This window comes from Barbus barbus, assembly GCF_936440315.1.
Source record: "Barbus barbus genome assembly, chromosome: 6".
Lineage (NCBI taxonomy): Eukaryota > Metazoa > Chordata > Actinopteri > Cypriniformes > Cyprinidae > Barbus > Barbus barbus.
In genome coordinates, this window is record NC_136734.1 from 19,412,779 (window position 1) to 19,436,564 (window position 23,786).

The 23,786-nt window shown below is 36.2% G+C and overlaps 2 protein-coding genes across 2 annotated transcripts; one reads left to right on the top strand and one right to left on the bottom strand.

Annotated features, from left to right (window-relative positions):
* Nucleotides 1-154: 154 nt before the first annotated feature.
* On the top strand, nucleotides 155-14,615 carry LOC306871358 (leucyl-cystinyl aminopeptidase-like). Its single transcript, XM_079419208.1, has 18 exons — nucleotides 155-434; nucleotides 2,914-3,736; nucleotides 3,849-3,987; nucleotides 4,431-4,562; nucleotides 4,658-4,778; nucleotides 4,901-5,052; nucleotides 5,562-5,675; nucleotides 6,355-6,486; nucleotides 6,635-6,766; nucleotides 6,958-7,109; nucleotides 8,872-8,963; nucleotides 9,066-9,249; nucleotides 10,100-10,256; nucleotides 10,362-10,546; nucleotides 10,719-10,880; nucleotides 10,970-11,110; nucleotides 11,949-12,030; nucleotides 12,121-14,615. The coding sequence occupies exons 1-18, from the start codon at nucleotides 416-418 to the stop codon at nucleotides 12,250-12,252; spliced, it is 3,051 nt and encodes a 1,016-aa protein (XP_079275334.1). The 5' UTR covers nucleotides 155-415; the 3' UTR covers nucleotides 12,253-14,615.
* Nucleotides 14,616-18,531: 3,916 nt separating this feature from the next.
* Nucleotides 18,532-22,922, bottom strand: LOC306870735 (urea transporter 2-like; the record flags this gene model as incomplete). Its single annotated transcript, XM_079418161.1, has 9 exons — nucleotides 18,532-18,870; nucleotides 18,950-18,999; nucleotides 19,126-19,260; nucleotides 19,360-19,507; nucleotides 20,563-20,755; nucleotides 21,607-21,735; nucleotides 21,824-22,013; nucleotides 22,563-22,731; nucleotides 22,899-22,922. The coding sequence occupies 9 exons, from the start codon at nucleotides 22,920-22,922 to the stop codon at nucleotides 18,532-18,534; spliced, it is 1,377 nt and encodes a 458-aa protein (XP_079274287.1).
* Between the last annotated feature and the right edge of the window lie 864 nt (nucleotides 22,923-23,786).

The following is a 23,786-nucleotide window of genomic DNA, read 5'->3' on the forward strand; positions in this document are numbered from 1 at the left end:
TTTTTAGTTTATACTGACTTTCATTCATTTTACATACATTAAAAACCATGTATTACGCTTTACAGGGAAAACATTAAAATCATACGGGTTTGAACAGCATATCATAGAAAGTCCAGTTTTGGGGACTGTCTCTTTAAACGGGGCAGCTGAAGGGGGAAGTAAAACTCGTGTCGCTTGTTTTACAGCAGTGATTGCCACTTTCAGTTTGTGTCCGCTGTTGTATCGATAAACAGTGTCCAGAGATGGCTCAATAAACCGCTGATCAATGATTTTAATGCGGAGAAGTGAGAGAGCTAGCACCAGTTGATCTGATCTGCGTTGAGTTACTCTTCACCCTTTCCTGGATTAAATACCCGCACTTTCAACTGAAAGAGGATTTGTTTTTGACTTCAGACCTGCATTTAAACATTTAAGCATGGAGACGTTTGAAAGCGGTAAGACTGCAGCTAATATGAACTCTTTATTTGGACGCGAGGTCGTGTTCTGCAAAAAGTTGTAAGCTAACATGCTACGGCTAGCCGCGTCGCCTTGTTTTATATATAATGCTATTTAATCTCCTCAAGTACTTCTCTTATAGTGTGATAACTTGCTTTTATCGTGATCCTGGTTATGTGTAAATGATTTTAGAATTAGCTCGTTTGATTACGATATCATGTATGCAGAGTTCAAGCGGGCTAACAGACACATATGAATAACATTTAGTTAAATGGCTATCAGTGCATCTGCTTTCCAAATTTCACAGTGTGCTTCAATAGGTCGTAACAGGACCTCTGATTAAATTAAAATGTATCAGTGTTTATGAGGGGGTGGAAATGTCAGTAAATCGGATCAGTGGTTTATTTGTTTTGGTGACTGGCTGTCATTCACGTGATGTCTCGCAGTGCTCTGCTGTCAGCATCTGCATTTGACTTTATTCCATTTAAGTCATCAAATCTGATCTGTTAGTCTGCGTGCATCAGACTCAAATCTTCAAAGAGTCTTAGGGTTCATGTTTTGCACAAAATCTCCTCCCAGTCTTGGCAAGGTGACATTTGTTGTTTTTATGGTCTTGTGTAAGTGTGACAGGCTGGCCAGCTGGTTGTCACTTTTTAGTACTCTCTTTACTTCTCTCCTAGTTTAAGTAACTTAAGAGTTTTAACCATATAACTGGCACGAAATACAGTTATCTGTCAGTGGCAGACCAAAAAAAACTCACTTCCTGAATGAAAGTTTAACTGTTAAGAAAGTTATATGTTAAGAAAACATATCAAGAACATATCTGGGTCATATTGCCTATATATTTTTAAATACCATGAAGCAAGATGTTACATTCTTGATACCTAATATAAAAGAGAGTATTTAAATTGTATAGTATTTAAACCTCCAGCTAGTATATGTTTGAAATTGGGCCTTCATGCTTAAATAAAGAATCATACGGTAATGAGAATTTAATTCGTGCTGTCAAAGTGCTTATTAGTGCTGTCAAACGATTAATCGTGATTAATCGCATCCAAAATAAAAGTTTTTGTTTACATGTGTGTCCTGTGTATATTTCTGTATATATAAGTACAAACACGTGCATGTATATATTTAAGAAAAATATGTTGTTTATATAATAAATATATTTATATGTAATATAAAATATAAGAATATAAATATATAAATGTATGCACATGTAAATATTTTCAAAATATATACTGTATGTGTGTATTTATTTTTATAGTACACTTATATTATGTAAACATACTTATTTTGGGTGCGATTAATCGCGATTAATCGTATGACAGCACTGAAATTGACAACTCTTTTTTTTATTGAATACTGCAGTGCATTTGCTGTTATAAAAATAGAAAATTATAAACAATTTATCAGTATACATCATTATTTTTTAATGCTCCCTCCTAATCATTCATCAAAAACGTTAACGTCTCTTCGCAATGACGTCAGCATGAGGGCGGGACTATAATCTGTCCCTTCCAGCAACCTGTCACTCACATGAGATCACAGCAATTAGCAAATGACAATGATCCAGTCAATTCCCAATGGACAAAACCGAGTCCTGTCCTAGTTTTTTTCTTGCCAGAGAAGCCGTTGCGCTCAGATACACATCACAGTTGGAAAAAAAAGGCGATCACAACTTCCATTTCTTGTTAACTTTAATCAGCATGAATATAATCTCATAATGCAGAGCATCTTAAAAATAGGCTGAGTTTTAATCACATTTGCAAAATTTGTGATTGGTTCTAGAAATGTGACCTTGACATGTTTTTGTGAGATTTACAAAGAAAGTATTTATTGAAAAATTACACCGTACTAAATGAAAGTGTTGCACTACAAGTAAATGAGGCATGTGAAAGAAGATGAAGTTCAGATCACTTAAAGAAGAAGAGTATTTGTGCAGCAGACCTGAGTTTGACCCGAGGTCAGAAGGTAGGACACATTTAACACATTCAAGCAATGTGATCAATGGTAATTTGATCACTGTTAACTCAGCCAGCGCCTTGATTTGTTATTGAATTTATTTAGTCTAATTCTCTGTTGAAGAAGGAAGTAAAAGAGGAACAATGCAGACACTTTATTTTCTCTCAGGGTATTGAAAAAATCTTATGCAGACAATAATCGAGGCACGTTGAATTGAGTATGACATAGGTTATGCTGTACGCTGGTGACAGCCTGTGGCCATGGGTGCAAGTATTTACAGGAACAGTCTTAATGTTTGTCTGCACAGATGCATTGAAAGTAGCTTTTTTTTCATCTTTAGTTTCATTTTCATTTACTTGCTTACTCTCTGACTTAAAACACTTGTGTGGGCTGACTACAAAATCGCTCCACTTTTAAGAAAACTTCTCAGTTGTCTTAGACGGCAGCTCTCTTGTCAACAGGAAGCCACTTTTGTATTCACACACCATTTTCTGTTTCCACTGTAACCTACAGAAAGAGCTCCACTGCCCAGGAACATGATTGAGAACAGCATGTTTGAGGAAGAGCCAGATGTGGTGGATTTGGCGAAGGAGTCCCCATCCTACCCTATCGACTCAGACGATGTGGTCTATGAACCCCGCAGCTCGCGACTGTTAGTCCGAGGCCTTGGAGAAAACGATCTGGATGAAGACGAGGAAGATTACGAATCGTCTGCCCGTCTTCTTGGAATGTCCTTCATGAATCGCAGTTCCAACCAGCGCAGCGCTGACTCACCCTACACCCGACAGCAGCATTCTGCATCGTGCTCCAAGCCTTCGATGAAGACTATGGTGGTAGGTGTTGTTGTCCTGGTTCTGGTGGCCTCCATGTTAATGGTCTTGTACTTCCTGCTAGGCTGCACTTTCACCACAGCGGGCTGCCAGAAGACCAATTCGACCATGGACAGCATCTATCCCATTTCCACAAACAAGGAACTTTTCCCATGGGCCAAGCTGAGATTACCGCTCAGTGTGCATCCTGTGCATTACAATATTTCACTCCATCCCAACCTGACCCTGATGACCTTCCAAGGCAGTGTATCCATCTTAGTGCAAGTCTTTCATGAAACGAAGAATATTGTCCTTCACAGTTCTGATATGAACATAATCAATGTCACTTTTGAAGGCAAAGAGGTCAACTTCCTGGAGTACAAACCTTGGCAGCAAATCGCCATCAAATTTCCAAAAGATCTTAAGAGGCGACAATACGTTTTGAGCATTAACTACACAGCAAACCTCTCCAGCAGCTATGATGGCTTCTACAACAGCTCATATGTCGACACAAAGGGTATAAAAAGGTATTTGCAACCCAATTAACCTTTATTTAGCCTTCTGAACAGTTAGGATATGTTTGAATTAACTATTTGGCTTCAGCGTGTTGATCATTTAATTCACTCCATCTTCTTCTAGAGTTTTGGCTGCTACTCAGTTTGAGCCCTTGGCAGCACGCAAGGCTTTTCCTTGTTTTGACGAGCCAGCTTTTAAATCAACTTTTACAATTAAGATGACCAGAGAAAGCAAGTACATCAGCCTTTCAAACATGCCCAAGGTAGTTATTTTTTCTTTATTTCTTTTTCTGTTTTTTTTTTTTTTCTTTTTCACTTTAAATTATGAGGATAATACATAAAATATTTTAATTGCTGTTCAGTTATGCCATTATATTTTGTAACATTTATTTCATTTTAGTCTATCTAACAGAAAACTGAGAGACTGATACATAAAATCTTTAATTTTTTTTTTATTTAATAGTGTGTGTATAGAACAAACACACAGACACACATATATATATATATATATATATATATATATATATATATATATATATATATATATTAGACACACATACACATCTTCTCTTTGTTTTATTATTTACATTTACAGTTTGTTTAATATTTAATAATTAATAATTAAAGTTATATATATTGTCATGCAAGTTTTTCTTCAGGTTATAATATAAGTCTTGTGATGTTATTGTCTTTTTTTTTTGTCTAGGTCAAAACCACAGAATTAAAGGATGGGCTTCAAGAAGATGAGTTTGAGAAAAGTGTTAATATGAGCACTTACCTAGTTGCGTTTATTGTGGCTGATTTCATCAGTGTCAGTAATAATGTCTCTAAAACTATGGTATGTGTTCTTCTTAAAATTAATGTCTTGTGTTACAAAGGTTGTGGAAATATGTTGAATTATGTTTTTGTTTTTTTCCCGCAAATTTTATGCAGGTGTCTGTGTATGCTGTTCCAGACAAAAAGGAACAAGTGCAGTATGCTCTGGACACAGCTTGCGCACTGTTGGAGTTCTACAATACGTTCTTTGAGTACGACTACCCATTAAGCAAGCTGGGTAAGACGCCTTTCCTTAAAGAAACTCTTCAAACAGGGATTAAACTATTCCTAGAATAGCTGGACATACACGCTATGTCGTTTCTGTGAAATTACGTTACCAAATGTCTTTCAAATCAATAGATCTAGTGGCTATTCCTGACTTCCTCGCTGGAGCCATGGAGAACTGGGGTCTAATCACATTCCGCGAAACGACTTTGCTAGTAGGGAGTAATTCCTCCTCTATAGACAAGCAACTGGTGACCTCTGTCATTGCTCATGAACTTGCCCACCAGGTAATTCACTTTAAAAATAAAGCAATATTCTCATGACAGGGAAATAATAGTCACGTTTAAATAATTAACAACACGCAATAGAAATGTCTGAGATGGTGACAACTTTACCAGGGTGTGTATTTAAGTATCATTTACATCTGGTTTTGATTACAAAGTTGACCTACTTCAAATTGTTTTCTTAAAGACATAGTTCGCCAAAAAAAAAAGAAAACTCTTAATTCAGAATATCCCCTTTTGTGTCCAACTCATACAGGTTTGGAACAATGTGAGGGTGAATAAATGATGACAGAATTTTCATTTTTGAGTGAACTCTCCCTTTAAGCTTTTACTCCAAATTCTTGAGTGAAGTGAATGACAATAGGGATATTGACATAAAACATATGATAGCATAATTTATAAGTCTAATATAAATGTAATGTCTTGGATGTAATGTCTTGTAATGTCTTCAGTTGAAAAGTCTAGTCAGACATGCTGTGTTCATTATCATGTATGGGTCTTTTTCTGTTCAGTGGTTTGGAAATCTGGTCACTATGCGATGGTGGAATGATCTCTGGCTGAATGAAGGATTTGCAACTTACATGCAGTATATGTCAATTGAAACTGTGTTCCCGGACCTTGACATCGTAAGTTTTATTCTAAATTAAGAAATGAAGAGTTCAGATGCAAAAGCCTCTTAGTGCCGTTTTAAATTTTCTTCTAAAATGATAATATTTACGTTCAGTTATTTCACTTTTATGAAAATAAAAAGAACCTGAAATGAATCTGATGAAAAGCGTGTAATGAGTAATCATAAAGTAGTTTTGCATGTATTATTTTAATACTTTTTATTATCTAGAACTCTCCTCTGCATTTGGGCATTTAACGCCATCATCCAACTGTTATAACTTTCGTATGAATATATGAATTCGTCATATAATATGTACAGTACTTTCTCTCTTCTGAAATAATATTCCAACAAGGCTGTTTCTCGTGACATTTACCTTTGTAACATTAGGTATTGGCAACAACTAGGTAATAACGTTGATAGGTTTCTCTTCGTTTCAAGTTAACTTCATCTCTAAATTGGACTGATTTGGACAGCCACGCTAAAAATGTGTTTTAATACAATGAATTTTAAAGCTTCATGTCGGGGGGAAAAGTCTTGTATTTTTTACCTGACCCTGTTTTGATGTAAAGTAAATGGAGACGAAAAGTCGATTTCGTTACAGTGGGAGTCGACTTTGAGAAAGCTGGAATTGAACACCTATTTGAATGCGTGTCATTCAAAATGTTTGTATTTGATCTTGTTTCTTTCATTTCCAGGACACTGAATTCTTAAATGTTCGCTTTAAAGCGCTGGCCAAAGATGCGTTGAACTCGTCCCACCCAGTGTCTACTGTCGTGAGCACCCCTGAGCAGGTGGAAGAGATGTTTGACTCTGTGTCTTATGAGAAGGTACGTCATAAATTACCTGTTGCTTGTAAAGTAGCTTTAATAAACCCTCTTCCTGTGGTGTAATGTAACCATTTTTCATTTAGCATAATTGATTGTATAGGTATTCTCAGAACTTAAACATGTTTCTTGGTCTGCCTTTTCACACAAGGGGGCTTCGATACTACTGATGCTCAATGCAACACTCACAGATGGGGAGTTTCGAAAAGGAGTGATTGAGTACTTACACAATTATAACCATTCAAACACAGAAAGTGAAGACTTATGGAACAGTCTTTCCCAGGTCAGACCTTCTCTAAGCAAGATGAACTTATGATGCCTGCATTGTGATTGCATTTCATTATTTACGAGAGCAAAACAAATACATGTTCTGAGTGTGATAAATGTAATGCACTTTTACATAATGATGAAGCAACTGAGCTGACATCTGAGCCATGTTTTATTAGTGTGCGCTAACATCCATGTTCTCCATAGGTGAGCAAACAAAACTTAAGTGTATCTGAGATGATGAACACCTGGACTGTTCATAAGGGCTTTCCTCTGGTCACAGTGAAGAGAAGCGGCACTCAAGTGACACTGACGCAAGAACATTTTCTTCTGAATGCTGAAAACAGCACGGACGACAGGTAGAGGACTTTTACTGCAGCTGTGAACATTTCTCTAAAAATGTATCATAATGAATTATGGGCTGTGGGCTGTCAAAGTTGTTTGAGTTGTTAAAACTAGTGTTCCAAAGTTTGGGTTCAGTAAGCTTTGTTTTAGTATTACTAATCATTTTATACGTTAATAAAAAGTGTTTCTTCCTATTCATCAAATAATCCTAAAGAAATGTAATCCAGTTTCCACAAAAATATAAAAGGGATTCAGGCCATCAAAATGTAGATGACTTTTTTTTTTTTTTTTTCTCAATAGAACAGTAAAGAAAATTTGGTAACACTTTACTTAAAGCCTTTATGTTTAGTGCATTATAAAAGTAGTTGTAATGCATTAATTATGCCTTGTAATGCTTTGTACAATCTCATGAATAATTGTTACCACAGGTAATACATTATAACACTTGCAATGCAATTTAGATTCAATTATAATTATTTACGACAAGATATAATGTATTACAATACACATTTTGAATAATTATACCCTTTAATAACCCTTTATAATGCATTATACATAAAGCCTTTAAGTAAAGTGTTACCAAAGATTTTTAGCTAAAACCATGGTCCTTGGTGTTTCATAAAATGCAAGTCAGTGGCTACCGGCACTTTGTAAGTCAAAAAAGCATGTACAGACAAGACAAAATTAATACCTGTGGCTCCTGATGATATGTTGAGGTAATAATGTTGTAAATGATGTTCAATTTCTTGCACAGACCAATCATTTCACTTCATAAGACCTCAATAAGACCTCTAACCATTAGGCCACGACGGGGAAGTCGTGGCCTAATGGTTAGAGAGTCGGACTTGTAATCCAAAGGTTGCGGGTTCGAGTCCCCAGCCGGCAGGAATTGTAGGTGGAGGGAGTGAATGTCCAGCGCTCTCTCCACCCTCAATACCACGACTGAGGTGCCCTTGAGCAAGGCACCGAACCCCAAACTGCTCCCCGGGCGCCGCAGCATAAATGGCTGCCCACTGCTCCGGGTGTGTGTTCACGGTGTGTGTGTGTTCACTGCTGTGTGTGTGCACGTTGGATGGGTTAAATGCAGAGCACGAATTCCGAGTATGGGTCACCATACTTGGCTGAATGTCACTTCACTTCACTTTATATATCGTCAGGAGCCACAGGTATTAATTTTGTGTTGCCTGTATACGCTTTTTCTGACTCTCCAGTGCTGGTAGCCATTGACTTGCATTTTAAGAGTAACCAAGAACTATGGTTTTGGCTAAAAATCATCTTTAGTGTTCTACTGAAGAAAAAGAGTCACATACATCTTGGATGGCCTGAGGGTGAGTAAATTGGATGAAGTATTTGTATCAGCAATTGTTTCAACACTGATAATAGTAAATGTTTCTTGAGCAGCAGGTGAGCTTTGCCATCACAGAAATAGTTTACATCTTACAATATATGAAAATAGAAAAATATTATTTTAAATTATAATACAATTTCATAATATTACTGTTTTCAATGCATTTTTGATCGAATAAATGCAGCCTTGGTGAGCATAAAAGACTTCTTTCAAAAACATTTTTAAATCAAATCTTATCGACCCCACTGGTGTATGTCATGGGAAAGAATAGTCTTGTTTGTTTTAAGGTGCGAATGTTTTAAAAAGGGACTTTTATATTGATCAGAGTCAAAGTCTAATATTGATCTATTAAAAAAAACCAAGCTTCATGTGAACTCATCCTCTCTCAATGTCGAATGTTAATTGATCCACTTTTGCATTACCCATAGCTGCTTGTGGCATATTCCCCTGACGTATGTGACCGACAAATGTGGTGTTCTCAGCTCCTGCAAGCAAGTGTTCCATCTCAAGGATAAAACAGGTGAGTATTGTGCTCAGCACTGAGTGTACTGGCATAGACAGATGTTTCTAACTACTGGAAATATTCAGTAATGTATTGCTTGTTGCTTTAAATCTTTTCCAGCCACATTAACGCTTCCAGATCAGGTGAAGTGGTTGAAGTTCAACTTCAGGAGTGATGGCTTCTACATAGTGAATTATGATCAGGAGGGATGGAATGACTTGATTGGTGCTTTGAAGGAGGATGTGAATGTCCTCACCTGTAAAGACAGAGCAGCTCTCATCAATAACATCTTTGCTCTCTCCAGGTAGATCTGCATTTAAAAGAAGGTTTAATATAATTAGACATGACTTTAAAACGATGAAGGTGCAGAATTGTCACAATCATGGAAAACCTGGAAATAACATTTTATCAAATATGATTGAGATTCAGATTAAATTTTTTTTTTGGACAAAATTCTCTTTTGCTCTTTGTTTTACATAGATTCACATTTTTATAATAATTTAAATAGTCATCATAAACAACTGAAAAAAATCACCAGAAATGATTGCGCCAAAATTGATTATTGTGGGTGCAGTGCATATTCAAGAACATCTCTGATATGATAATACTGTAATGCCCATCAAAACCAGTATGCAAAAAGTTTGCAGTTAGTAAGATTTTTTCATCTTTTGAAAGAAGTTTCTTGTGCTCACCACGGCTATATTTATTTGATAAAAAATAAAGCAATACTGTAAAATATTATTGCATTTTAAAATGACTGTTTTCTATATTAACATATTTTAATACACTATAACTAATTTATTCCTGTGACATCAGGCTGAATTTCAGCAGCTGTTACTCTAGTCTTTAACATCACCTGGTCCTTCAGACATTCGAGTAACATTTTTCTACTATTGTCAATGTTGAAAGCTGTTGTGCTGCTTAATATTTTTGGTGGAAACCATGATACATTTTTTTTTTATTCAGGATTCTTTAATGAATAGCAAGTTCAAAAAAAAAAAAAAAAAAAAAAAAAGAATGCATCCTTGGCTGAATAAACGTGTTGATTTTTAACAAAACAAAAAAGTCTTACTGACCCCAGCGTTTTGAACAGTAGTGTACATTTTTAAGTAAATGAGTGAAAATAAAGAATATATACTTCAACGTTCTTCCAGATCAGACAAGGTGCCTTTCACACAAGTTTTAAATCTAATGGATTTCATCAGAAATGAGACAGAGACTGCTTCTCTGACCGAAGCTCTCTTCCAGCTTGGTCAGATCTACAGGTTGCTGGACAAAAGATCAGAGCTGAACTTGGCCTCTAGAATGAGGGTAAGTGCAACATCTTGTGTGGCTGTTGTACTCAAATGGCTCTCTTTATTTAATCTTATATAAAAAAACTTGTTTGAATGTTTTCTTGGAATTCAATCTTTGCAGAGTTACATTGAGGAGCATTTTGGAAGTTTAATGGAGAGTCAGTCATGGGATCTGGAATCTTCTGTGTCAAAGATGACACTTCGATCTGCCCTGCTGGAGATGGCATGTTCTCTTTACATAAGTAACTGCACAACAAAGGCCAAACATCTGTTTGATCAGTGGATCACTTCCAACAAGACTTCTCAGTAAGTTTGTGTGGTGATCGACTCTTGGCTGAATAATTTCTCTTTCAATCTTGTGACTTGCAAAAAGGAGAAGGAAAGGGCTGTTGTCTAAAGCTCTTGACTTTTGTACTCCTCACCGCAGTAATTCTTGAGAACAGAGGAACATCTTGTGATATATGTCTTATTGTTTTAGGATTCCCAGTGATCTCATGAGAACAGTCTTCAAAGTTGCTGCTCAGACAGATGAAGGATGGGGTAAGCTTCTAGACGTGTATAAACACTCCATCAATGACCCAGAGAAGCGCAAAACATTGGAAGCTTTGGCCAGCACTCAGGATGTACGGAAAATTATATGGTAAGGCTGAACAACATGTTCTGTCAGAGGGAAAATCGTTTGAGCTGTCAGCACAAGCATATCTGAATTTAATTTGGTTTCCCTTTTAGGATTCTACAGAGAAGTCTTGATGGGAGTGAGATTCAAACTCAAGAATTTCCTTTGGTGATCAACACAATTTGCAAGAACTTTGCTGGCTACCTCTACGCTTGGGATTTTGTGAAGGAGAACTGGGACAAAATCACTCAAAAGTGAGTGGTGAACTTATAGTATAAGAAAAAAATCCGGAGGAGGAGTTTACTGAAATATATTTTTTTAGCAACATTTTGAATCGACACATTTAATGTAAATGTCATGTGCATATGCTAATAACTATAATAACAAGATATCAAGGGATAAGGTCAGGAAAACACCTTACAGAGTGTTTATTTAGTGGGGAAAGGTCCTAAATGTTTTAAAACATTTTTTGCCGGAAGAAATTAATACTTTAGTTTTTATTTTATTTTTCAAGGGTGCATTAAAATGTTCTAAAGTGACAGTAAATATTTCAAAATGCTATTCTTTGGAACTTTCTATTCATCAAACAATCTTGAAAATGTGTAATGGTTTTTGAATAAAATGAGCCACAGATCATCATTTTAGAATCATTTCTGAAGGATCTTGTGACTATGAAGTCTTTTGCCATTACAGGAATAAATTACATTTAAAATGTATTAAAAAAAGGAAAAGCATTATTTTGAATTGTAATAAAATTTCACAAATTACTGTTTTTATTGTATTTTTGGTTAAATAAATGCAGAGTTGGTGATCATAAGAGACTTATTTAAAAAAACATTAAATTTATTGACCCCAAACACATTGATTTAGTGTACTTAGTATGCACATTTGTACTGTAATTTAGTCATTTTGTTAGGACATCTCAGAAAAGTGCTGATAAATATAAATATCTTAATGCATTTTCTAATGTTTTAGGGTTGATCATTTGCATTTAAACCTTTACAATGGGGTTTTATATTGAACTAATTTTTTACACGTTACAGTATTTGGGCTGCAATTTAATGTTTCTGTTCCATTTTTTTTTCATGCAAGATTTCCTGTCGGATCCTTTGCCATTCAGAGCATCATCATGTCCGCAACCAGTCAGTTTTCCACAAAAACACATCTCGTGGAGGTTTGTTCATCCCCCATACATTTGGTTAAATGAAAAACAGTTAAATGTTACTTGAAGTATTATTACTACATCATTATTTTTCTCGTCCAGGCCCAGAACTTCTTCACTTCTCTGGGGACGAAAGGTTCTCAGATGAGGATCGTGCAGGAGGCCATTGAGACCATTAAGCTGAACATGCGATGGATGGAGAAAAACTTGAGCACGCTGCAGAGCATGTTATAGTGTGAGGAGGAGACGGCTCCTCTCTCGTGCCTCTCACTCCCTCAGGTGACGTCACCGGGCACATGAGCGATATTACTGTCACAACAGCCAGAGCCATAAATGTACAACATTAGGCCAAACTCAAGACAGAAGGGCAGATTTACTTGGACGTAAAGGGCCGTTTAAAAAATATTTATTTTCAGGGCATCTTATAGGGAATTTTCCTGAGTTCTCCAGTGAGCTGCAAACTAGCCAGAAGCTTGCCAGAATATCTGCCTGAGAACATTTAGCCTTTAATGTTAGCTTATGTAAATGAACAAGTCTGGATATTAATTGTAAAGCATATGTATTATCTTTTCTCCAAGTTCCAAGTGAATTGAAACCGTATAGTCAGCATATAATTTCCTGTGTCATAACCTTAGTGTTAGTTGCTGCTCGGGGAAGGCTGATGCGTTGTCTTTTTGCAGTTCACTTGGAGCCCAACTCCGTATGTGTATGGCTCTGGCCTCAAGCACTATTTGCACTATTCAGAGATTCTGCTTGCTCAGGGCAAATCTGGTTGTTGTTAAAATATCATGATGCATTTACACTCTTTTACTTAATGGCGGTGGCTAAAGACCAAAACCTCCCATCAGTGTCTCTTAAATATGCCCTTATCATGATTTGCCAAAAAAAAAATAATAATAATAATTCTGAAATTATGCTACATGAGTGTGATCACAATCCCCCTTTCTTCTAGATTAAGTTTTATGTATGTGGAAGTGAATTTTTAATCATCTGCGTTATCTGCAATGCTTCAATCCAGCACTGTGTAAATGTTCTTGCCTTAGAAATTTTCCATAACTTTCATCCTTTGCACAAGATGTATTTTGGAGTTTAATTTAGAGTTGCGTGTGTATATTATGTGCTTCTTGTGCAGGCTTTGCATATAGGTAAAGGTTTGGCATTGGAAATATTATGTTAGCATTTCTAAAACATTTAGGTGCAGATTTTATTTAGAGTTTTGCTATGCACATTCTGATGAAGCTGAAATATTTTACAGTTCTGTTTTACATGTATAAGAGGCAATGAGAAAAACATGGGTGGTTTTACCCATGTGATTTGACATATAGAAATATTTGTTAGCACGTCTTCATGTACAAGGCTTTAGTTAACTTTTGTCAAATTGCCACAAGACGAAAAAGGGTCTCTAAAGTCACATCACTGATTGAGAGTTGTTACATTTTTCACTGGTTGCTACTGATTTGTGCTCTTCAAGGATTGAAGGTTTTTGTGTGTGTGTGATGTTTTCTTTTCATATGTTTCTCAGATTTTCATGATATTCAGGAATTGTTTTTGAAAATGTCAAATGCTTTTAGCTGGTTAAAAAATATGGAGTCACAACCTCGCACAAATGTATGCGTCAAAGTGCACATGTATCCAGCTTCTTGTAAACTCGTGATACAGTCCACAAATACATGCACATCATTTTGCTTTAATGCACAAAAACTTAGAAAATATCATGAGATGTTGCTGAGTGTGAATATTTGTGCGTTTTTATGCATGTATTTGTAATATAATTTTAATTCCATACATAAATGTTTAGTTTTGCTCAGAGTGTGAGAATCTGTGCTCACTGTCTCAAATGACAGCGCAAATGTTAAATTACTTCCAGGTTTTTGATTCTAGCCGAGTGATTTGACCTCATAAAATGTCAAATATGACTGGTACATTGTAGTACAGCTGGTACATTGTAATTATTTTGTATGTAGCAGTTGTAGTTTTGTTTGATCTTAAGCTTTATTCATGTTTTTGTGATAGAAATGAATAAGGACAACAGCAGCATTGTTACACTGTAATAGACACTTCTAATGTCAGGTTGGAGCGTTACAGTTATCGATGAATGTATTCATGTTTGTTACTATGGATCTGTTTAAACAAGCGTTATGATTGTAATTACCTGAATTCATCTGGATATGGTTAATTAATGAGGTGTTAAAAATACAGTCTATCAGTTTTCTGGAATTTGTTACAGCTGTCATAATTGAGGATTCATATGAACCTGTTGATTTCTGTCATGTCCCTAATGAGGTGTTTTGTGTTATTGGCTGCAGTTCAAAAAATAAGTTTATGTAACGATTTTTCCCCTTGAAATGTTCTTTGTGCCTGTCAGAGGCTGCTTTTAAGAAATGCTAGTTATTTTTGAAAAATATGCTTGCTTGTGAAAAATTTGCAATATTTTAAATGGCTTGAAGTGATATATTTGTTTGAACAGGTTGTTGGGAAATTGTCTTATGTTGTGTTTGGATTCTAGGTTTTTAAGGTGTTCCTTAACAATGGAAAACTACTGACCCATCTTTATACAAGACAACAAAAGAAATAAAAACATTTTTGTGCACAAATTCCACAAGTTTTTCTTCTAGACTTCAGTAGATGGCACTGTTCTCTTTTCTCTGGCAGCTTGTTCTCTCTTTTCCCAAACAAAAGATTTGGGTGCAAAGATCATGATGTGAAATAAGTTAAAAAGGACTGTTAATAGAAAAAAAAATTAAATATGAATGCATATACAGTGCTCCAGTAAAAATATTTGTTTTTATAGTGACCCTGTTTTTGTAGCTGCAGGACCCATCATGCTTTTTATATTAAATGAATAACAACTAGGTCAGTAAAATAACTTTCAGAATGCAGATTTGATTTTAGTGTTTGCAGGACGTTTTGTGAGCGTTATTTGAAAACTTAAAGTAAAGCACAAGTAGTTATAGAGTATAAATAAAGTCGGTCAAATGAGTATCTAAAATGTTTGGCATGCCAAAATCAAGTGTTTGACCTATTATTTATACTTTAAGCAATTTATCACTCAAGGCGGGGTTGGCAGGCTTGCTTATTAGAGACTTTGGGTTTGTTTTTCAGGTTGCTTACGAATATGTAATTTTGGGGACATTATTTCTAGAATACAGCCATGTATTTGTGCATATTAGGACTAATTATGCTGAGGCTGTTGGCTTAAATTGGTGTTGCTGTGTGAGACCAGGTTGCTTGTTAATAGCTGGTTATCAGTCACTGAATACAGCAGTTCTCTTCTAACATTCCTTCATATTCTTCTTTTTAACATGAGTTTAATGTATCTCAACAGGCACAAACCTAATTCCATTCAAGAAGAAAAACATGCCCAGTGGTCACCTACACTGAAACAAGACAAAAAAATATTTTTTGCAGTGCCAGTCAAATCTCTGTAATTCCTGTTGCCCTCTTCTGTAATTTCAACTTTTCCCACTATGCTTGCCTAACAGGGCTGTAATTACTGTTACGGATCCTGCTAAATTTCACTTTATAGTTATATACAGGCCACAAGGTCAGCTAGGCAACTTCATTAATGAGCCAGACATACTCTTTCCCCTGAAGATGACACTCCATTTGTGGTTTTTGGTGATTTTAAAAACCGCTAGCAAACCACAAGTGACTTACTCTCCTGGCCTCAATTGACCTTTAACAGCTGCACACAAAGCAGACAACTAATCTGATCTTCACCCTCAAACGACACTGGATCTTTTAACTGCATATCTCATCCTGCAATTACCCCACTGTGATCTGATCACACCCATGTTTTATTTTAAAAAAGGCACTCAAGGTTTGGTCACATTTTCTGTTGGTCGGCAAATTTTCATGGATGAAATCCAGTAATTTAAATAGAAATCCACACGATTGGTAACTTCGCATAGGTGTGGAAGATTTACCCATGCAATATTGATGCCTGCTGGACAAAGTGGTGTAAAGCTGTCTGAAAGTAATGTAAACCAAACCTATTTGCTGAAGCAACCATGCCATTTTAGCCTGCTTCTACAAGTCCGCATCACAAGTACTGTGCTGTACCAGGTGTGCTACCGTGCACGTTTACTGTATCAGAAAAGCCATACATATGGCTGATTATGTAATGCAAACATCAACATTTTTAGAAAACTGTTAGTTTGCTAATCATGCACTATGGTAAAAATGTAACAGTAATGTGGAAGGAATTGCGTGAAAAAGTCTGTTAATTGATAATCTGCCCCTGCAATCCTTATTTGTTAAAGGGGACCTATTAAGCAAAAGTCACTTTTATAAGGTGTTAGAACACTGTTGTGTGGCCCTAGTGTGTGAAAACAACCAGCCTATAATGTTCAAAATCCACCAACTCATTTTATGAAACCAATAAATCATGAACAGTCTCTCCAAACGAGCTGTTTCAGATTCTCCCTCTGTTCACGTCACAGAGGGGAAAAAGTCCCGCCCATTTGTGACGCTCGCTGCCCTATTAGCATAGACACAGGCCTGAGTGAGAAGCTGCGGTCCGCCATTACTGGAGATATATACAATGTCAGCGCCAAAGAGGCTTTACAAGGCTTGTGTTTTGGGATGCACACAGGAGTCGCCATAATCTTCCCTCATCTGAGCCGAGGACACTGTGGTTTAATTTCATTTTCGAAGGAAATATCCTGGAAAAAATCAGTCATGTCCCCTATATGTTTATGAATCAATACCAACGCTTCGTGCGCGAACGGCAGCTCAGACAAAGTAAGTATCATGCGTTTGTTTTCCAAATTACCTTTCTGAAAGAGCTTCTTGGCACTCTGTAAGGCTAATTGCTAAAGCTATCACTGTCTCTGCCTGTTCTCACTGATGCTGCCTTCAAGTGCTGCCAGAATGATCATGAATAGGAAAGTGGTAGTTAAAAGTTGCATATGAAAGCAATGAGTCGATCACTTGAAGTTGTCGAGCTCATAGTCAGAAGTGGGACTTATAAAGTTTGCGATAGCATGAGACCAGCTATGTTGTTATTTTTATCCCACCGTGCTCCCCGTCTGTGTAATTCATAAACGCAAATTTATTATGCACAGTATAATCAGATGACTGACTTTGAAACGTTTGAGTACGTTTTCTGTAAATCTAACAGGCTTGTATTAATAGGTGAATGTTTATTTTCAAAGGCTAGCACTGCTAATGCCAGAGCTTGAGCTCTTGAAGCTCCACCCTCTTCTCTGGGAGCAACAGCTCATTTGCATTAAAGCAACATACTCAAAATCAGCGCGTTTGGGCTAATACCCTAAAAGTGGCAATTTTAACAAGCTATAAACATTTATCTGTGGGGTATATTGAGCTAAAACTTCACATATACGCTCTGGGGACATCAGAGACTTATTTTACATCTTGTAAAAAGGGACATAATTGGTCCCCTTTAAAAGGAACACCTGGAAACGGCAATGTTTTTGCAGAAATAAATGCAGTCATGTATTTCTAATGAGCATAGGTGGCAAAATTCACAACGATAGATCATTTTTATATAGTCGTAATTATGATTTAGGAAATAAGCAATCTTGATCGTGGAAATTTCTAGGTTGTACATTAATCTGATGAAATGCAGAAGATATTATCTCATTGTTCATCACATGACAAAAGTGAGAACAGTCAAGCAAAGAGAATGCCAAGACGACTTTGATTACAATAAATGGCGGTGTTTCCTCAAGTATAGGTGCTTTTTAAAAATGTGCATACTATAATGTATAATATACATTATAGTATATAATCCTATATACTATAATGTATATTATGCAAGTACTGTACGTGAAAACTTTTTCTATTGTATTTTGTGTGCAATATACACACTAATGTAAACAACTTTAACGCTGACAACTTCAGGTCACTTATTCATATACATTGAAGTTTGAATATCTGAAATTATATTAGTCAAGGTCTAGATAAATTATTCCTATTCTATTTCAATTGATCTACAGTAAGGTTGGGGATAATGCTTACATTCCAAAAAAATACATAAGTTTATAAAAGTCAAACAATAAGACACAAAGCTGCTACAGACAATGAAAACATTTAAATAGTGCAGGCTATCTGTTCAACACAAAATGTTTTCATTTATATTTAGTTACATCTACAAATTAAAAGGTAAACTGCACCATCATATAACAATGCCATGATGGAAAACATCAAGAACAAAAAGCATTTGGCATTTTAATTTGACATACATGTATCTGCCTCCCTGCCTGGACGTTAAAGTGACTGTGGCTCGCATACTAGAAACTTAACATATTACTAATAAGTGAGGACAACTGCATTTTAAAACAAAATCCTTTTGCCTTCCTCCTATTTTGTGTGTTCTTTCTGTTTTTTATATATTTCTACAGAATATAACATGTCTTGTGTAAAAAGTTATATATTATTATTATTTTTTTATAAATAGGGATATATTTCATAAAAAATGTTTTTATTTAAAACCTATTTTTTGTGGCATTTTCCTTCAGCAAATAAACATGTGACCCGTTTAAGGGAAATTTATAATTGAGTTAAATTGAGTTGAATTGCCTCTTCATTCCTATCTGGTCTATTTTGTGTGGTTTCCTCTTGCGGAACGTCCACAGTGCAAACATCAAGATGCTCATGATTTTTCAATATTTCCTCTTTCCTCTGCTGTGATTCTATATCTTTCTCTTGTTTTTTCCTTTGTTTGTCGATCCTCTCCTCTTTCTTCATCTTCCAGAAGTATATCAGGTTTTTCTCAGGGTAGGTGACTTTAGCAAGAGGCAGTTTATAAATGCCTTTTACCTCCGTAGTGATCAAAAGAAACGTGAGGGCAGAGAGACAGAAGGGCCAGGTGCATGCTGGGAGTCCAAACTGTTAAAACACAATGTAAAAACCATTTAAAATCACACACATTTTTGTATATCTCATGTTTTGAGTTTATGATACCTACAGTAGACATCACATTTGCTATTGCTGAGCCGAGATATGCACAGAAGAATGCTATGGGAAAACAAGATTCAGTGATTTGACCAGAACTGTGTAAGGAAATTATAGGAAATTGTTATTACATTATCAGGAACATGAGAAACATGAAAAAAAAAAAAAAAATAGCTGGCACAAACTTACCACAGGCCACAGCCAGAAGATGTGTCTGCCACGTGAGAGCGTAGAACATCCCACCAATGGCAATGCAGGCCAAAACACAGTTATAACCCCACAGGCCAAAGTAGATGTTCTGGAACGGCGCAGCAAGAGCAAGACCTGAAAGTCACAGTAAGGGCGACTTAATCGTCAGTTGTTAAATGCCTAATGCTGATGATATTTATTATTAAATATTCAAATACACTTGTGATCTCTTACCTGACACCATGCCGACTGCTGATCCAATAGTTGCATGTGCCAATGTTATGGGTGAGGAGATGAACAAGGCGATCATGAATATCCCTCCTGTCCAAGCATTGTCACACCCATAAACCTGCCCAATACCCACAGGGATTGAGCAGAAGAGCTGTGAAGAAAACAAAACAAAACAAATGGTCAAAGGTTTGGAATAATTATGATTTTTGTTTCTGAACGTTTTGCATTCATTTGATGAAAAATACAGTAAACATACAGTCCTATTTGGGAATGATTGCTGGCTAATGTGACACTGAAAACTGGAGTAATTGCTGCTGAAAATTCAGCTTTTCCATAACAGGAATAGTTTGTTTTTTTAAGTCATTTTTTGGGCTTTTTATGCATTTTTATTTGGATAGGACAGTAGAGTGATGACCGGAAAGCATTGGGTGGAGAGAGGGGAGCAGGATCGGCAAAGGACCTCGAGATGGGCATTGAATTTGGGTCATCGTGAGCGCAGTTGCGCTGTTGGAGCCGACAGGAATAGATTTTTTATGTAATTTTAAAAATATATTAAAATAGAAAACAGTTCCTTTAAATTGTGATAATATTTCACAATATTACTGTTTTGGTAACACTTAATTTTTAGAAACTATTCTCGCTCTTAACTATTTGCTTATTAGCATGCATATTACTAGCAAATTGGCTGTTTATTAGTATTTATAAACCACATATTAATGCCTTAGTCTGCATGACCATATCTTAGATCCCTTAAACCTATACCTAAACTTAACAACTACCTTACTAACTATTAATAATCGGCAAATTAGGAGTTTATTGAAGGAAAACTCTTAATTAATAGCGAATGTATTCTCTATTCTGAAGCCTTGGTAAGACATGTCTTTTTAAATGTTATATAATTTCCTTTAATATAACAAACTTTTATAAGATCTAACTTGCCTTATTTGACTTTAAACTAGGTGACATTCAATTTGAGCTGAAAATGTCAAATGTCTTGCTACGTTGAATTTTATAGTGTCAGTTACAGTATTTCGTAATAAACCTGCCCTCATGTGACATCCATCTAGAAGATTCCTTAACAGAACTGTTGCATAATCGCCTTCTCTTGTTCTGGGGGAGTGGCTGCTTATCAAAATGCAAGTTTGGGACAGCTTTCCTTTCTGAAATCTGTGATTTTGGGCTTGATTTTCACTTGTTAGCTCTTACCTTAGGATAATCCAGATTAGACCATGTCAAGTTATGCATGGATGTGCGTGGCTGGAAGAGAACCTGAGGGAAGTGGTGATTGTAGTGGCCTGTAGCCACCATATGGAGACACACTAGTATGTTAAACGGCAGCGTGAAAACGGGCAGGTCCCACCGACTGTTGATGGAAGCCAAGGCACTGGACACTATGGGACTGGAGGCAACAACACAGTTGGAATTATATCATTCAGCACTGGGCCTAAATTAGTTCATGTCTGATAGGAAAAAATTCATTCAAATAATAAAATGCAACTATAAAATCACGTATAGTTTACAAAATGAATTAGAAATGCTTGACATAAGGTGTGTGTCCGTTCAGATTCATGCCTGCTAGACAGATGGCTAATTTGCATGACACAAAACTATGCAAAGTACTAAGCATGTATCCATATTGCAAAAATTTTTAATAACATTTCTTTCATATGATAAACCATTTAGGTTCTGTGTTGGACCACCACTATCCAAAGTAAAAGTCTAAAGTAAAAAGCAAAACCACTGGTCTAGACTAGCAAAAGTTCATCACTGAACTGTGAAATGTACCTTTTGTAAAATGCCAACCAGCATGACTAATTAATATTTATGTAAATACAATCAGATTTTCAAGTAATTTTGTCCATACATAACCCCATGAGGCAAAAATGTTTTATAAACAATGGCTGTTTGATATTTTTCAGAACATTCCTTTCCATGTGAACTTAAGTAACTCAATCATATGACAGTCCTTGACTGATAGAACATTCCATGCGAGTTTCTAAGAATCTAAATTCCTCACATTTCAATCCTCCCTTAGGGCTAGACTATTATTTATAAAATCACTATTTATAAAATCTGAGCATATTTTAAAACATGAGTCGTCATAGTCTTGCCGATTTGTAAATGGTTACAGAGAAAAACTGGGCATCAAACACAAAACAACTTGAGGATCACAGCATTTAGGTGTTTCCTTTTTTTGATACAAATCCAAATTAGCAATGAATGAACAAAAGAACCAAGAGGTGACCTCACCATGCCATTGACATGAAAATGTTGGGAAGAAGCAGCCACCAATACCAATCTCCTGCATTCGAGAAAACCGCCATCAGGAGACCAACCAAGATGCCGTTATATCCATACAGGCCGTTCGCGATTGCACCTCTGAGGGAAATACAGTGTAATACTGAAACGTCGCTCAAACATTTAGAGCAGCAAAATGTAAATGCACTACAGGTCACCACCTAAATACCTGTTCTGACCAAGGATAAGGGCAGAAATTGTTGCAAACAAAGTGCCAACAAAACCATTGAGCGCCCACCATCGGTTCTGCAGGATCAGTCCAGCAAAAATGATCAGTCCACTGAGAGGGTTGTTCACAAACATCACCTGAGCAGCTCCCCGCAGCACCCAGTCCAGAATCTGGAGAAGGATAAATTGCCCTGAACAGGGTAAACATGTGAGAGAACATGGTCGGTACAAAGAAAATCTCCAAAGAGGTTTGAATACAAAACCGTATTTACGTTATCTAATAATGTTACTGCTACTAATCTGCATATCGTTAACAAAGGTCATAAAAAAATTACACTGTCAACAGACTGCATATATTCATTTTAGTAAGAGCGTATTGTTTTTCAGTCGGGTGTGGATCACTTGTTATCCAACTTCAGGAAACAAAGTGAAATTATCAGTATATTGATTAAAAACAAGTGGTGAGTAAATCCACTAAATGAGCACATCTAACACATCCCCACTGGTGTACAAGTACCAGAACAGTTTTAGAAGTGTTGAAACATCTCATCTTTGTAGTAAAAGAAACAGAAATGTTTAGCTAGGTTACAGAACAAGGCTTTTGCCTACTTAAATATGGTTACCTTCTAAACATATGTGCAAAAACTCTCCTAACTATTCACTGCTGAATTAATGTTCTTGTTTTTCCTTCTTTCTAAATTTGGCTCTCCCATAAGTTCTAATCTAGCTCACACTTTTACCTTTCATCCATTCACCGAATGCAGGCATGTCTCCAGCAATGTAAGAGACCCATTGCATGAGCTTTGCTTTAAACTTCTGAGGTGAATTTGGCCTCTTGGGTCCCTGCGGCTGCTGTTTCTTCTGCTCTGTAGTTTCACGGACTGGATTCGCCATGAGTGGTTGCAGCTCCTGTAAATGGTTGCAGGCGGTGTAATAATTGTACTGATTAAAAACAGGCTCGTGACTGATGTTGTTTGCAGGGGGTGTTTACGTTCCTCTGGCATGAACAGGATCGGATTTATATTTAGATACCATTATACTAAATTAGATTGTGAGAGAGAAAGGAGCAGATGTACCTTAGTCAGTTGTGTTCCAGGCATATAGGAGGCCAGTTACAGAAGCAAAGAGGTCCAATAAAGCCGTAGCTCTGATGGTTTTATAGTGCTGGGCTGCATGCGTTGCTCCACCTCTATTCATGCAATGTTGATGCAAATGAGTGATAAAGCTTCCTCTCATTCCCTCTGCATTCCTTTGACATACAGTTTGGTCCTTTCCGAGTTGTTTGAGCAGGGTTCTGTCACTAATTTAGCTTTCCTTTAACTCTGATTGGCTGTTAAAAACCATAAAGCTCCAAAGTTATGAGAAATGCATCGGGTCTGATCAATACAAGGTGTTGATACTTTTCATAGGCTGTTCCTGAATAACTACAACAAAGTTTAAAAAGCTAATCACATGAATATGGACAAATCACAGCTTGCCAGTCATCTGAGTCAGAAAAAAAGGACCTTTGTTGTTCAGACCACTGGCAGGTCTGTTCACAAGTGCAGTTGTGAGACATAGCTGCCCTAGTGAAAAAAAGTATACTTTATTGTATTTGTAATATATTCCCTGTTTTAATAGTAGGGGCTACATTGCAAATATACTAACAAAAAATGTACCATCTTTAAATATATAAAAAAGTATATTAGCATCATGCTTTTGCCTATTTTCACAATACAACTTTTAACACACTTTAAAATAATTGTAAATTTCACAAAAATATATTTGAATTGAAAGTTCTGTTTATTTTTATAAGTATATTTATTTGCACTTTTCTTAAATATATTTTATGAATATTTTTTTAACTGTATGCTGAAAATGATCATTGTAACAATGCATTGAAAGTATACTTTCAAAGTACATTATTAAATAACCTGAAGTTGTAGTATGTTTTAAGTCACATTTAAGTTTACTTCTTCATGCTT

Excerpts from the sequence above, each read along its gene's own strand:
- LOC306871358 (XM_079419208.1), top strand. Across the intron at positions 8,964-9,065 it reads CCATCTCAAGGATAAAACAG|CCACATTAACGCTTCCAGAT; the intron begins GTGAGTATTGTG and ends AATCTTTTCCAG. Across the intron at positions 10,257-10,361 it reads ACTTGGCCTCTAGAATGAGG|AGTTACATTGAGGAGCATTT; the intron begins GTAAGTGCAACA and ends CAATCTTTGCAG.